This window comes from Zalophus californianus, chromosome 9 (assembly GCF_009762305.2).
Source record: "Zalophus californianus isolate mZalCal1 chromosome 9, mZalCal1.pri.v2, whole genome shotgun sequence".
Classification (NCBI taxonomy): domain Eukaryota; kingdom Metazoa; phylum Chordata; class Mammalia; order Carnivora; family Otariidae; genus Zalophus; species Zalophus californianus.
In genome coordinates this window covers 77,747,151-77,763,656 of record NC_045603.1, presented here as the reverse complement: position 1 = coordinate 77,763,656, position 16,506 = coordinate 77,747,151, and the positions used below count along the sequence as shown (strand labels likewise).

General features: G+C 40.1%; 1 protein-coding gene across 5 annotated transcripts in view; it reads left to right on the top strand.

Moving 5' to 3' along the window:
- Positions 1–16,506, top strand: part of FAR2 (fatty acyl-CoA reductase 2) — a 144,484-nt gene that overhangs the window by 101,896 nt on the left and 26,082 nt on the right. For all 5 annotated transcript variants that reach the window (XM_027595190.2, XM_027595192.2, XM_027595194.2 and 2 more), the window contains exons 3-4: positions 2,414–2,589; positions 5,599–5,778. In XM_027595190.2, coding sequence (XP_027450991.1) covers positions 2,414–2,589; positions 5,599–5,778 — 356 coding nt within the window. The remainder of the gene's footprint in view (positions 1–2,413; positions 2,590–5,598; positions 5,779–16,506) is intronic.

The window sequence follows — 16,506 nt, the reverse complement described above, 5'->3', positions numbered from 1 at the left end:
CATTTAAGAAGTATTATTTTGTTAGGGGCTGGAGCAAAATGGTGAGATGCCAGGCAAGGCAATTCGTATTAATGGGTATGGATCGCTTAGTAAAATGTGACCCTCACTTAGCCCTGTGGTTTGAATTGCTGCAGCCAATTCACTGATTTATTTCAATTGACCATAATAAATTCCATCTGGATTAGAAAACTTAGACTTTAAAAAAAAATTATACCATGTTCACTCAGACATGCCCTCTCATTGGAAAATGTAATCAAGGGGTGCCTGGGTGGCTCAGTCGTTAAGTGTCTGCCTTAGGCTCAGGTCATGATCCCAGGGTCCTGGGATCAAGCCCCGCATTGGGCTCCCTGCTCCACGGGAAGCCTGCTTCTCCCTCTCCCACTCCCCCTGCTTGTGTTCCCTCTCTCGCTGTGTCTCTCTCTCTGTCAAATAAATAAATGAAATCTTTAAAATAAAAAGGAAAATATAATCAATACATAGAATATAGATTGGAATGCTCTTTCCTGAAATGGTGATTATCGACATTTATTACATTTGCCCAGGTGGGATGAAAGTACAAAAGGTTGTAGCAGGATTCTTCGCCTTTTAAAGTCATAAAAACCAAAAGCAAAAGAAAATCTTTATGGTAGCTTACATCATGTATGAGGAACTCCATTGCTGTAAGGATGGACACTGAAGTCATTTTCCACTTACTACTCTAACGTATCCAGAAGTCATCACAGGCCAAAGTCAAAGACTCCACAGAACCCTCACTAAATTTCTTGTGAATAAAATCTGTCATGCAGACTCAAAACAGAACCTTCTACAAATCCAATTATTAAAAAGGGGGGGAAATTGTGCACATTTTAGATAAATTTATCCAAAAAGATCCAATTTGTTGCATGATTAACATGGACTATGAGAAGGAAAACATTTGACCATGAAAACCAATATTTAGCATGCTTCTGATTCATCCAGATTACAAAAGCTCTTAAATATCTTTCTGGAAGAGCCAAAATGACCTTTGTTGAGAATGTCTCTCAGACACTGTATCCACGTCATCAGTCCCAAATGTCAGAAAAGCTCTGAGGATTGATCTCACCTCCAAACTCTTCAGGACTGAAGTCCCACGCTACTGCAAGGCTGATCCTGCGATGCAGAAAAAATGGTAGCTCAAAGGCAGAAATATATTAACTCGCCAGGCCAATACATGGACTTTACCTCCTTCCTTGATCACCTTCACTGGATTCCCAGAAGGCCTCTGAACATGGTCTTGCCTGATTCAAGAATATGAGACATGATTTCTCTGACTACCTTAGATCAATTTCTTATTACCCAATAAAAGATCGTAGGGTAGATCTCCAATGGAGGAAAGAAGCCTACTACTCAGGATCAAGGAATAAATGCAAACATTCTTCGGGGGCAGAAGGGGTGAAGGGGACGAGCTCTGCTACTGTACTATGATTAAAACAGACTAATTTTCTCTGCTCCTAACCTTCCTAAACATTTAGCCTTACTTTTCCTCACTGCGAACAGCCCATGCCAATAATACAGTAGAATTTCCTTTCGTCAAAACAGGTGGAAACCAAGATCATTTTGTTAAAATTATATTCTTTGAGAAAATGGAAAATACCAGTTGAATCTAAGAGCTTGTGTGTAGAGGGGAAAGTAGAGACTGGTCCATCTGAACAATGGTAATAAAAGCTAAAATGGCCAGTGTTCTTTCCTTTCCCTTTATAAAGAAATTAGAATATTAAGAAATCAATTAAAATCCCATAAAAAGTACATGAGCTCATGTAATTCTCTTACTAGACAATAACTGCCATCGATATTGGAGTGAGATTATATAAAAGTTGTATTTGTTTTACCCATTACAAATTTGCCGAGTTTGTTATTTTCTAATTATGTTTGTGCTACTAAGAGCTATTGTTCCTTTGGGCCAGTTAACTAAGTTGTTTCAAACTTGTGCCGGTGAGACCTCCCTTGTAAAGGCTGGTGATTTTGCTGGTAATTTGTAAAGGCTGATAATTTTTCACTGAAAGCCATATTTCCCAGCCAAAAATGGAAACAATCACTACATATAAACACGAAGCTGCCTTGTTGGTGGGGGGTGGGAAGAGTGGGGTATGGGGCAGGATATGGGTGACTCGCCGTCACCCCTTCACACATGCAGGAGAAGCTCAAAATAATATTCCTTAACTGGTTATTAGAACTGATTTTTTTCGAATGCTTACCAAATTAAGAGGAGCAGAAATTATACTAAGCTGACTGAATTGCATGGAGTAAAACAAATGGCTCTTGAGTAAATACCTTCTTTGAGTGATACTACAAATAAAACTGGTTTTTGAGAATTGTGATGAGACAAACCAGCAAAAACAAGAGCAATGTGATGGTGATGATGCTGTCTGCATATTGATTTATATTTATGTTTTAGCTGTTTGAAAAAGTCAAAGAAATTTGTCCAAACGTGCATGAGAAGATCAGAGCTATCTATGCAGATCTCAATCAGAATGACTTTGCCATCAGCAAGGAAGACATGCAAGAGCTTCTCTCCTGTACAAACATTGTCTTCCACTGTGCAGCTACTGTGCGCTTTGATGATCATCTGAGGTACGTTCCCATTTCCCTCTCATGGTGCGTGGGTATGTGTGTGTGTGTTGTGTGTGTGTGTGTGAGAGAGAGAGAGAGAGAGAGAGAGCACGCACATGCATGTGTGCGTGTATATGTGTGTGTCAGTTTCTTTGTCATTTCTGTTAAAAAAAAATGTAAATGATGAATCACTAAATTCTACCCCTGAAACTAGTAACACACTATATATCAACTAAATTGAATTTAAATAAAAAAATTTTTTAAAAGATATGTTCTTAATGAAAAAAATTCAAAGGAGTAAAAATTCTCCAAAAATCTCACCACCCAGAGATGACCATTTAATATTATGGAGAACATCCATTCCAACTTTTCTTTTCACAACCATAATAAAATAGACTATGTTCAACTTCACCAAAAAATGGCATCATATCGATAATTTTTTAGCAACTTGCTCAGTTATATCCTTGGATATCTTTCATTGTCAATAGATAGTCTTTATAATTTCTAATGACTGCATGACATTCCATTATACATGTATATAGTATACTCAACCAGTTCTGTATTGGTGGATATTTTTGGATTGTTCTAATTTTTCACTATTATAGACAATGCTTCAGCGAACATCTGTGTGCTTGCATTTTTTTTATACCACTGTACGCTTTACTTTGGGCAAATGTCCAGAAGTAAAATTGTTAGAGAGGTAGCAGCTGTGCCCAGGTTATAAACGGTAAATGATACATTGTTTTCCACAAAGGTGGTATTAATTTTCGTTCTCCCAGTGCACATGAATGCTCATTTCTGACACCCACAGCAATACTGTATTATAATTCTTTATTTTTAATGTTGCCAATGCAATGGAAATTACATTGCGTATTTTGATTTTGGTTTTATTGATAATTAGAAAAGTTGAAGATGTGGAAATGCTGATTGGCATTTTATTCTTTTGTGAAATGCCTATTTGTGTTCTTTACATATTTTTCTACCAAAACATTTTTTCTTGTCAATTTTAAGACTTGTTGGAATAGTTAGCATATTGATTTTTTTGTCTTTTATAAGGCTCAAAATATTTTAAATTTATCATTTGTCCTCAACTATTTTTATTATTTATGCAGTTATTCATAATTTTTTCTACAATTTCTATTGCTTCATTTTCACCTTAAATCTTTGACCCATTTAGAGTTTATTTGCCTATAAAGAGAAATAGGAAAATTCTATAAAAAGGAAAAGTGATGTGGGTGTGAATGTAGAGTAGCTTTTGAAAAATTTCTAACAGATGGCTACTTCTTAAGCAACATTTATTAAATGATTTGCTTTACTCTTTATTTAAATGAAGCTCTTATACTGAATTTCCATTGTTGGACTCTTTATTTTGTTCCATTACTTAGGCTTTCTCTTCCAACACCACAGTATTTTATTACAGTAATTCTTATTTTATTAGGCAAGTATACACATATCATTCTCTTTTTATAGAATTTTCCTGACTATTCGCATCTGCTTATCCATCTTGACTAAACTTAAGATAATTTTTCCGACTTCTTAAAAAGTTAGGAATTTGATTAGGACTACCTTGAATATGTCACCTAACTTAGAAAAGCTTAACATATTTAAAACATTGGCTCTTCCTATCTAAGAACAATATATTGTTTATTCAATTTTTCTATAGCCCTTAATGAAGTTTTATCATTTTTTTGTATATAGTCTGTTCATTTATTCTTAACTTGATATATTTTTTAAATGTTCAGTTTTGAGTATGTGCCTTTCTTCCACAGTATTCTCCTGTGTTTTCCTTTAACACAACTTTTATAAACGGACACTTTACTGAATGAATCATTGCATGTCCCAGGGTGGTTTTTTTTTTTAGCTCTTTTGTTTCCCAGATATAAAATTATGTAATCTGATAGAGATTTTCGTGACTGCCTTTGCAACTCTTATATTTGTTAATTCATTTTGTTTTCCTCTCTCATTACCGGGTGGAAGTTCAGAGCAGTACTAAGTAGTAGTAGTGATTGCAGGCATTCTTCTTCGCCCTGACTTTAAAAGCAGTGCTCCTAAATTTTCACCATTGAACATGATCCAGGCTAACAAAGGGAAAGGGATATATTTTAATACTTTATTCTTCTTTTAATGAATTTTTTAAAATTAAATTAGAGATGGATACTGAATGTCATTTTAAAACTTTTCAAAATGCATATAGAGGATCATTTAGTTTTTCTCTTTTTTATGCTCTTTTTTAGTTCGATTAATAGGGTTCCTGACATTGTATAAACCTTGTATTTCTAGATGAACCATTTCATTGTCATCACATATTGTGCTTATATAACTTGGTGTTCTATTAGCTAAAATTTAGGATTTTGCACCGATTTTTAGGTCTGACCTGGACCTTTGCAATAGAAATTTCTATTTCTCATTCTCCATCTACTGTTGCTCTCCTACAGTTCATTTGAATTTTGCAGCTTCTTGAGTTAGATGCTCAATTTATGTATTTTTATATATTTTGTAAAGATTTTATTTATTTATTTGACACAGAGAGACAATGAAAGAGGGAACAAAGCATGGGGAGCAGGAGAGGGAGAAGCAGGCTTCCCACAGAGCAGGGAGCCCGATGTGGGGCTTGATCCCAGGACCCTGGGATCATAACCTGAGCCGAAGGCAGCCGCTTAACAGCTGAGCCACCCAGGCGCCCCTATTTTTATATTTTTAATGGCTGCTTAAGAAGACCCTTTATACATTCAGAGGATTATGATTTTTTTTCTTCCAGCTGATTTAGAACCAACCATATAGAGCCATCTCTATATGCAATATGAACAATGCTTCAATGAATAGGATTTGTGTGCGCAGAATGCATCATCACCATATAACAACTTGCAGGCATCAGGTCACTGTGTAGCCACGACCCATGCTTTTCTTTTTGGTCCTTTGGTGCAGCCACAGAAATCAGATGGACGTGCCAGTTATTTGAGTAGGTGAAGTTCTAGCAAGGCAGGATGCCAGGTTGCCTCATTGTACTTCCTTCTGCTTTACCTCCTGCAGACATGCCGTGCAACTTAACGTCACTGCTACCCAGCAGCTCTTGATTATGGCCAGTCAGATGCCCAAGCTTGAAGCCTTCATACATATCTCCACTGCCTTTTCAAATTGTAACCTGACGCACATCGATGAGGTCATCTACCCGTGCCCTGTGGAGCCAAAAAAAATTATCGACTCCATGGAGTAAGTTGGGTCACATGAGGGGGTCGGGCGGTGGGCAGATGGTTGTTCTCTGTGATTCTCTGTAGTCATTCATTAATGAGGTAACAAAGCGAGACACTTGAAACAGCATGCTTCGCAAAGGTGCTAGCTTTCACAACCCGATCCCTGCTGTTCCCTTCATGCTAGCCTGCGGAGGGAGTATAGTGCTTGGTGATGGGGAGGACAGGCATGGATAAATGCCACGGAAGAGTTTTGTGGAATAGTTTGGGATCGTACTAGGTGCACAGGAATGCTTTCCATAGAGGTGGTTTTTCATTTCTTACTGAACTCTGCATGGTCACTAAAGGAAGTAGAGTGTACAGTGTAAAAGTGAAGAAGAAAGTTTTCAGCGTCAGACCTTCCTATCTGTGTGACCTCGAGTGAGTTCCTTGGCCTCTCTGTGCCTCAGTTCCTTCATTTGTGAAATGGGGCTGATAATAGTGCTCATCTTGTAGGGATGATCAATTGAGTTATATAAGGCAGTCACTGTGTTCAGGAGTGTTTAATAACAGTTAATCAAAAGGTTAATAAGGAAGAACTCATAGGTAAGCGGAAATCCTCCCAGGTCTGGTAGGAAATGCGAGTCTCTTGGTCTAGGAGGCTGAGATACGCTTTCCTTATTGCCCTGTTGTGGAGGAAAAATAACGGTCTAGCATCTTTCTCTTCTTGCCTACTAACGGGAACCACTTTGTTCTTAGAACATGGCCCTGGTCTCAGAATAAGTATGTTTTTGTTTTCTCCATCTTCATTCTTCTGCTCAATTTATCAAGTTTACCTTGTTTAAAAAAAAAAAACTGCAAAAGAAAGTATTACAACAGAGAAAATAGACTACTTCCCGTGAAATTTGTCAGATGTTAATTTCATGTAATACTGTATCTCTCTTTAAGATAGACTCTTTATTTTTTTTAATTTTATTATGTTAGTCACCATACCATACATCATTAGTTTTTGATGTGGTGATCCACGATCCATTGTTTTCGTATAACACCCAGTGCTCCATGCGGTACGGGCCCTCCTTAATACCCATCACCAGGCTAACACATCCCCCCACCCCCTCCCCTCTAGAACCCTGTTTGTTTCTCAGAGTCCATAGTCTCTCATGGTTCGTCTCTCCCTCCGATTCCCCCCCTTCATTTTTCCCTTCCTTCTCCTAATGTCCTCCATGCTCTTCCTTATGTTCCACAAATAAGTGAAACCACATGATAATTGACTTTCTCTGCTTGACTTACTTCACTTAGCATAATCACCTCCAGTCCCATCCATGTTGATGTAAAAGTTGGGTATTCATCCTTTCTGAGGGATGAGTAATATTCCATTGTATATATGGAGCACATCTTCTTTATCCATTCATCTGTTGAAGGGCATCTCAGCTCTTTCCACAGTTTGGCTATTGTGGACATTGCTGCTATGAACATTGGGGTGCATATGGCCCTTCTTTTCACTGCATCTGCGTCTTTGGAGTAAATACCCAGGAGTGCAATTGCTGGGTCATAGGGGAGCTCTATTTTTAAATTTTTGAGGCACCTCCACACTGTTTTCCAAAGTGACTGTACCAACTTGCATTCCCCCCAACAGTGTAAGAGGGTTCCCCTTTCTCCACAACCTCTCCAACATTTGTTGTTTCTTTCCCTGTCCATTTTTGCCATTCTAACTGGTGTAAAGTGGTATCTCAATGTGGTTTTGATTTGAATTTCCTTGATGGCTAATGATGATGAACATTTTTTCATGTGTCTGTCAGCCCTTTGTATGTCGTCTTCAGAGAAGTGTCTTTTCATATCTTCTGCCCACTTTTTGACTTGATGATGTTTTTTTGGGGTGTTGAGTTTGAGAAGTTCTTTATAGATCTTGGATACCAGCCCTTTATCTATAGTGGCATTTGCAAATATCTTCTCCCATTCTGTGGGTTGCCTCTTTGTTTTGTTGACTGTTTCCTTTGCTGTGCAGAAGCTTTTTATCTTGATGAAGCCCCAAAAGTTCATTTTTGCTTTTGTTTCACTAGCTTTTGGAGATGTATCTTGAAAGAAGTTGCCGTGGGCGATGTCAAAGAGGTTACTGCCTATGTTCTCCTCTAGGATTTTGATGGATTCCTGTCTCACATTGAGGTCTTTCATCCACTTTGAGTTTATCTTTGTGAATGGTGTTAGAGAATGGTTGAGTTTCATTCTTCTGCATGTGGCTGTCCAATTTTCCCAGCACCATTTATTGAAGAGACTGTCTTTTTTCCATTGCATGTTTTTTCCTGCTTTGTCAAAGATTATTTGACCATAGAGTTGAGGGTCCATATCTGGGTTCTCTATTCTGTTCCATTGGTCTATATGTCTGTTTTTGTGCCAGTACCATGCTGTCTTGGTGATCACAGCTTTGTAATATAGCTTGAAATCAGGCAATGTGATGCCCCCAGCTTTGTTTTTCTTTTTCAACATTTCCTTGGCAATTCAGGGTCTTTTCTGATTCCATACAAATTTTAGGATTGTTTGTTCCAGCACTTTGAAAAATGTCATTGGAATTTTGATCGGGATGGCATTGAAAGTATAGATTGCTCTGGGTAGCATAGACATTTAAGATAGACTCTTTAAAATGAAGCTTAGCTAAATCAAGAGTTCATTCCCATCAGGGCAAACATTTTTATCTCCTACAGCTCTGAGAATAGATATTTTTACCTGTTATTTTAAAATATCCAGGACAAAGAAGAATGAAAGTCATCTAAAGAACCTGGAGGTTACCTCAAGTCGCTAATAAGCAATGATTTGCTTAAGTGATGCAAAGGAACCTTCCAAGTGCAGAGCTTGTCAGGAGAGTTGAAGAAAAGATGCTCTGATGCCCTAAGTCAGTACAGGAGAGTGGATGTGGAAAGCCTCAGTGTGTTTTCAGATAGAATCAATTTGTTTCAGTTAGCTGCCCTCTCATAGTGCTGTCTTCTTGGTCAGTGTAGTGCTTACGTATTTGCTATGCCCAGGAAAAGGGGCAGACAGGCTTTGATTCCAGACTGTGCTGCTGCTGAGATTCCAGAGCCTTCCTCTACTGCTGACCTGTCTAGCACCTGACAGATCACGGCATGATGTGAGACAGTACAGAAGTCTTGCAGAATTTGCCAGAGAAAAGAGATAGGAAATGGAGATTCAGTTCACCCACGGTGAGGGGCTTCTCCAGGTCCTCTGTAGCACTTCCTCCCTCCCAAACTGTGTCCGGACTCTACTCCAGATCCAGGACCCCTAGATCTCCAAGAAGAATAAACTCACCTCCCAGAAGAGGAGTTGATTTCTCTTCAGGTGCTCAGCACTTGCCATCCTTCCCCACACTCCGTGTCCCCTGGTAAAAGCAGGTGATTGCTTCATGATTTATGATCAAACCATAATTGACATTTGTATAAAACCCATGTCTGTCATTTACTGCTCCCAAAGGAGTATAATTATTTTGAAAAATATGCAGCCAAACAGAACTAAAAATGAAATAAATTTTGTCTCAAAAGAATACACTTTGCATGCAATTAAGGAACCAACGTTTTTGTTGTTGTTTTTTTAAAACAGGGAAAAGTCATAACCACAATTTATTAACTTAGAATTCTATATTCAGGACCACCTGTCCAGCCTCATCTCCATCAGCCCTCCCTTTACATGTGTGCTGCAGTCACACTGAAGTCATTACTCCTCTCCCTCATGCCTCTCTGCCTTGGCTTATGATGGTTCTGTTTCTAGAAACTACCTCCACCTCTGCTTACCTGGGTAATTCCAACTCCGACATCAGAGCTCTCCCCTGGAAGCCGCTGGGCTGAGGCAGCTTTCCCTGGGGCTCCCATGGGAGCCCATGCCCATCTTTATCATTGCTCTTCCCCAGGTTATTCGAAATATCTGGTTGTTTGTCTATGTTTTCTTTTGGCAATGAGTTTGGCAAAGGAAGGGAATGTCTCTTGCTCCTTCTTGCTTTCAGTGCCAGCACATGGTAGGGACTCCAATATGTGCTGAATGAATGAAATGTTGTTGATGGAACGAGATGACCATTGTTCACACTATTCCGGCTGAGGTTTGTTGGTTGATTGGTTTAGACAAACGTGAAAATAGATGGCAGAATTCCAGAGCAAGCTTGTTCTAGTTGGGGATGAGAAGTCCTATGTGTAAAATGCCTATATGTCCACGTCTTATCCCTATTTCTGATGGCCCATTTTTTCCTCTTAGACTTTTTTTTTTAAAGATTTTATTTATTTATTTGAGAGAGAGAATGATAGAGAGAGAGCACGAGAGGGAAGAGGGTCAGAGGGAGAAGCAGACTCCCTGCTGAGCAGGGAGCCCGATGCGGGAACTCGATCGCGGGACTCCAGGATCATGACCTGAGCCGAAGGCAGTCGCCTAACCAACTGAGCCACCCAGGCGCCCCCTCTTAGACTTCTAATAGAACCTCTGTTTAAGACTGGAGTCATGCTTTGAATAAAGCCTAGCAACCCTTCATTAGCTACACTGTTGTTTGTGACAGTTTCAACGACCCCTATATCAGATGGAATTTTTGGAAGTTTTAGAATAACAAACAGCATTAAAGTTATTCTGAATAAATATCAATTCACCTAAATTTAGTTACTTTAAGAAAATATGTTTTGTCTGATTTCTATTTTGTAATCAACCTGTGGTTACAATAAAATTATTTTCCAAGATTTTTAGGTTTCCATTTCCCTTGGAAGTTTTTATTAACGGTGGCCTCATGGCATCTAGGAGCTGTCATTGTTCTTGGTATTCCAGGGGTCCTCATGTTTTTAGAAAGGAACCAGGTGTTAGACTGCAAGATGATCTTGAGGCTGTGCTCTGGGCTTTGTGATCTCAAGAAAATCACCCATGTGGATGTGCTAATTAACTAGATGGGGGGTGGGGGCAGGTGGAATCCTTCCACATTGTATATCAAATCATGATAATGTACACTTTAAATATCTTACCATTTTGTCAATTATACCTCAGTAAAGCTGGGGGAAAAAAAGAATTAAAAAAAAAAAAAAAGAAAATCACTTATGACAAAGTAAAATAAACCTTTCTTTTCCCTGAAAACCAGTTTAATGAGAATTCCTGTTCAATAAAAGAGGATTTTTTATTTTTTTTTAATTGTTAAAAGAGGATTTGCCCTTTTTGCCAGGACCTTTTTCAATTGCGTAGGCCCAAGTGATAGCGCTCACTGTTTTTCGTAAGGGGATTGGGCCAGTGAACCCAAACCTGACACCTACCAGCCCTGCCCCTTCCCCTTCAGCCCACCCCACTTCTGTCCTCCCACAGCCCAAGACCACCAGGCCTCAGCTCCCTTCCTTCAGTCCATATCTGAAAACTTCCAGAATCCCCTTGGTCCTGAACCATGGCTGAAAGGTGAAATTTGATTGCGTTAGTATAAACTTTTAGGATGTTAGCATAACCAAATTGTAATAATAACCCCAATTAGGAGTCAATGCTTCTTATTGGTATCACAAGCGTGACCATGAATGAGCATTAAACAGGCTTCTGTAGCCCTCACGCCTGCCCGTGTCCGATGTCGTCATCCCAACTCCCACAGGCATTTTATCATGCAATTGTGCCGCCATTCTTAGCCGTCTCCCTGTCTTCATACTTCTAGCTTCTGCGGTTCCAGGATTTTTACCTTTAGAAAGTCCTGTGCGTACATGGATGAGGGATTACCTATGCAATTCCAGTTTTCCAGAACAACAGCTTAAGTAGAATGTTTATTTATTTATTTGTATTTTTTTTTAAAGATTTTATTTATCCATTTGACAGAGAGAGTGAGAGACCACAAGCAGGGGAGCAGCTGAAGAAGAGGGAAGAGCAGGCTCCCCGTGGAGCAGGGAGCCTGATGCAGAGCTCGATCCCAGGTCCCTGGGACCATGACCCAAGCCAAAGGCAGAAACTCAACCATCTGAGCCACCCAGGCACCCCTAGAATGTTTATTTTTTAAAAAATGCACATAACTAACCAGGAAAGATTACTGCTTTCCATCTTTTTCAAGCTAAGTTAACTGCTCTTACAAGAGAGAGGAAGAAAAGGAGTTTTGCACCTATAGAAAAACTTGAAATAACTAGTAGTATTTACTGCTTTATTTAGTTAGCCTCCTTAAATCAATCTCATACATATGCATTAAGAAGGGAGGGACAGCTGTGTGTCATCACTGAGCAATTACTGTGAGTAAAGACACTTTGACAGACGTTCAGTCCCTTGCCATAATATTGGAGGAGTGGTGCTATGTATCATCGCTACTGTGCTAATTAAGGAACAGAAGCCCGAAAGGCTAAGTAACTCTTCGGAAGCCTCTCAGCTAGTAAGTTACAGGGACACCATTTTTCTCCATGGCCACATGATTCTGGTCACATGGCTCTTTTTGGTACTCCCACATACTTGGCAGCATGAGAGATTCAAAGGTGCTTTCTTAAAATATAGACCGTGTTCTCCAGGAGCTCGCAATGAAACACAAAATAGAACAGGGTAGCATTATATATGGAGTGTGGTAGAGGAAGTGGGACCTAGTGAGTTAGATGGAGATGGAGACAGGCACAGGACCTAGACTTGGGAGAGGAGGTGCAGTGGGGAGATGTGAGATGGGGGCTCATATTAGGCACAGCCACAGGAGCAGGAAGACCGGGGGCATGTTTGGGATATGGCCGTCCGTCCACTTGGGCAGCACAGATGCTAGGTGTAGGGAAGCTGTCAGAGGTCCAGCCGGGAGGATAGGCTGGGCCCATACTGAGATTTTGAATGCCATGTGGAGGACCATATTTAATTCTATAGGCAATGGGGATCCACAGCAGGAGGGGTGTGTGTGTGTGTGTGTGTGTGTGTGTGTGTGTGTGTGTGTGTGTGTGTGTGTGTGTGTGTGTGTAGGGGGTTGGTTTTGGTTGGTTGATGATTCCATTTTGTTTTCATCAAAAAAAGATTTGGATGAAAGTGGGCTTTAGGAACGTTAGTATGGGGGTGCCTGGGTGGCTCAGTTGTTAAGCGTCTGCCTTCAGCTCAGGTCATGATCCCAGGGTCCTGGGATCAAGCCCCGCATTGGGCTCCCTGCTCCGCAGGAAGCCTGCTTCTCCCTCTCCCACTCCCCCTGCTTGTGGTCCCTCTCTTGCTGTCTCTCTCTCTGTCAAAAAATTAATAAAATCTTAAAAAAAAAATAGGAACGTTAGTATGGTCATGGGGGAAGGGGGTTAGATTGGCACGGGCAGTCGCCAGAGGTGGACAGCCGTGACCTGCCATGTTGTGGGGTGAAGACCTAGAACTGGGGAGTGGCAACAGGTACAAAAAAACACCTCTGTGTTTGGGGACAGAAAAATCAATGGGACATGGTAACTGCTTTGCACCTGGCCTTGCACACACCTGTCCCCTAATTGACTGTCAGATTCCATCTCTAGTGCCAGGGATTTAACTCCTTTAAAGCTCAAGTCAACTGACAATTTTACTCCAAAAAGCGATGCCTTTCTGAGAGCTAATCCCTATTTGTGCAAGGCTTATGTTTGTGGAGTGGCGTCCTTTCAAATTGGCGATTCCCCTATTTGCCTGACCAGAACAGTCACCACTCCACTGGTTAGAAATCAAGATGATGAAGCTGTCACCCCTGAATATTGATTTGAAGGTTCTAAGATGGTACCCAGGGAACTGGACTTTTGTCATAGGTCCCACATAAGTCTTACTGACGAGCAGGCAAGTTTGGGGAAAAGTGCCTCCAAGTGCTTTTTCATTTAACGGCTCTCCTTTGACATGGGGTTCATTCATATTCCAGTCACTGATGTGCCCTGGCCTCCCCACTCTCCTCACTTGGCCCCGTCATTCCTAGAGGCTTTCATCAATGAAAACTTCCCGATAGATTTGTACCTACTAAAAATCATGCTCTTGAAGCTACCTGGTGTCTAGAAGCACAATCTGCCATGTGAAAAAGAAAAGATTTTTTTTGTTTATTTTATTTTATTATGCTATGTTAGTCACCATACAATACATCATTAGTTTTTGATGTAGTGATCCATGATTCATTGTTTTTGTATAACACCCAGTGCTCCATGCAGTACGTGCCCTCCTTAATACCCATCACCAGGCTAACCCATCCCCCCAACCCCCTCCCCTCTAAAACCCTCAGTTACTCAGAGTCCATAGTCTTTCATGGTTCATCTCTCCCTCCGATTCCCCCCCTTCATTTTTCCCTTCCTTCTCCTAATGTCCTCCATGCTCTTCCTTATGTTCCACAAAGAAGTGAAACCATATGATAATTGACTTTCTCTGCTGGACTTAACTTCACTTAGCATAATCACCTCCAGTCCCATCCATGTTGATGTAAAAGTTGGGTATTCATCCTTTCTGATGGCTGAGTAATATTCCATTGTATATATGGAGCACATCTTCTTTATCCATTCATCTGTTGAAGGGCATCTCAGCTCTTTCCACAGTTTGGCTATTGCGGATGTTGCTGCTATGAACATTGGGGTGCATATGGCCCTTCTTTTCACTACATCTGCGTCTTTGGAGTAAATACCCAGGAGTGCAATTGCTGGGTCATAGGGTAGCTCTGTTTTTAATTTTTTGAGGCACCTCCACACTGTTTTCCAAAGTGGCTGTACCAACTTGCATTCCCCCCAACAGTGTAAGAGGGTTCCGTTTCTCCACAACCTCTCCAACATTTGTTGTTTCTTGCCTTGTCAATTTTTGCCATTCAAACTGCTGTAAGGTGGTATCTCAATGTGGTTTGATTTGAATTTCCCTGATGGCTAATGATGATGAACATTTATTCATTTGCTAGCCATTTGTATGTCTTCTTTTGAGAAGTGTCTGTTCATGTCTTCTGCCTGTTTTTTGACTTAATTGTGTTTGGGGTGTTGAGTTTGAGAAGTTCTTTATAGATCTTGGAAATCAGACCTTCGTCTGTAATGTCATTTGCAAATATCTTCTCCCATTCTGTGGGTTGCCTCTTTGTTTTGTTGACTGTTTCCTTTGCTGTGCAGAAGCTTTTTATCTTGATGAAGTTCCAAAAGTTCATTTTTGCTTTGTTTCACTAGCCTTTGGAGATGTATCTTGAAAGAAGTTGCTGTGGCCAGAGTCGAAGAGGTTACTGCCTACGTTCTCCTCTAGTATTTTGATGGATTCCTGTCTCACATTGAGGCCTTTCTTCCATTTTGAGTTTATCTTTGTGTATGGTGTTAGAGAATCGTTGCGTTTCATTCTTCTGTATATAGCTGTCCAATTTTCCCAGCACCATTTATTGAAGAGACTGTCTTTTTCCCTTGCATATTTTTTCCTACTTATTTGACCATAGAGTTGAGGGTCCACATCTGGGCTCTCTATTGGGTTCCATTGGTCTATATGTCTGTTTTTGTGCCAGTACCATGCTGTCTTGGTGATCACAGCTTTGTAATATAGCTTGAAATCAGGCAATGTGATGCCCCCAGCTTTGTTTTTCTTTTTCAACATTTCCTTGGCAATTTGGGGTCTTTTCTGGTTCCATACAAATTTTAGGATTGTTTGTTCCAGCACTTTGAAAAATGTCATTGGAATTTTGATCGGGATGGCATTGAAGGTATAGATTGCTCTGGGTAACACAGGCATTTTAACAATGTTTATTCTTCCAATCCATGAGCATGGAATGTTTTTCCATCTTTTTGTGTCTTCTTCAATTTATTTCATGAGTGTTCTGTAGTTCCTAGAGTATAGATCCTTTACCTCTTTGGTTAGGTTTATTCTGAGGTATCTTATGGTTTTTGGTACTATTGTAAATGGAATTGTTTCTCTAATTTCTCTTTCTACAGTTGCATTGTTAGTGTATAAGAAAGCAATTGATTTCTGTGCATTGATTTTGCATTGATTTTGTATCCTGACACATTACTGAATTGCTGTATGAGGTCTAGTAATTTGGGGGTGGAGTCTTTTGGATTTTCCACATAAAGTATCATGTCATCTGCGAAGAGAGTTTGACTTCTTCTTTGCCAATCTGAATACCTTTTATTTCTTTTTGTTGTCTGACTGCTGTTGCTGGGACTTCTAGTACCATGTTGAACAATAGTGGCGAGAGTGGGCATCCTTGACTCTTCCTGATCTTAAGGGAATGGCTCTCATCTGTTCCCCATTGAGGATGATATTTGCTGTGGGTTTTTCATAGGTGGATTTTATGAACTTGAGGAATGTTCCCTTTATCCCTATACTCTGAAGAGTTTTAATCAGGAAGGTATGATGTATTTTGTCAAATGCTTTTTCTGCATCGAGAGGACCATATGGTTCTTCTCTCTCCTCTTATTAATGTGTTCTATCACACTGATTGATTTGCGAATGTTCAACCGCCCTTGCATCCCGGGGATAAATCCCACTTGGTCATGGTGGATGATCCTTTTAATGTATTGGAGGATACATTGGATCCTATTAGCTAGGATTTTGTTGAGAATTTTGGAATCCATATTCAATCAGGAATATCAGTTGGAAATTCACCTTTTTGATGGGGTCTTTGCCTGGTTTGGGGATTAAGGTAATGCTGGCCTCATAGAATGAGTCTGGAAGATTTCCTTCTGTTTCTATTTTTTGAAACAGCTTCAGGAGAATAAGTATTATTTCTTCCTTGAATGTTTGGTAGAATTCCTCAGGGAATCCATCAGGCCCTGGACTCTTGTTTTTTGGGAGATTTTTGATCACTGCTTCAGTCTCGTTACTGGTTATTGGCCTCTTCAGGTTGTCAATTTCTTCTTGTTTCAGTCTTGGCAGTTTATAGGTTTCTAGGAAGGCATCCATTTCT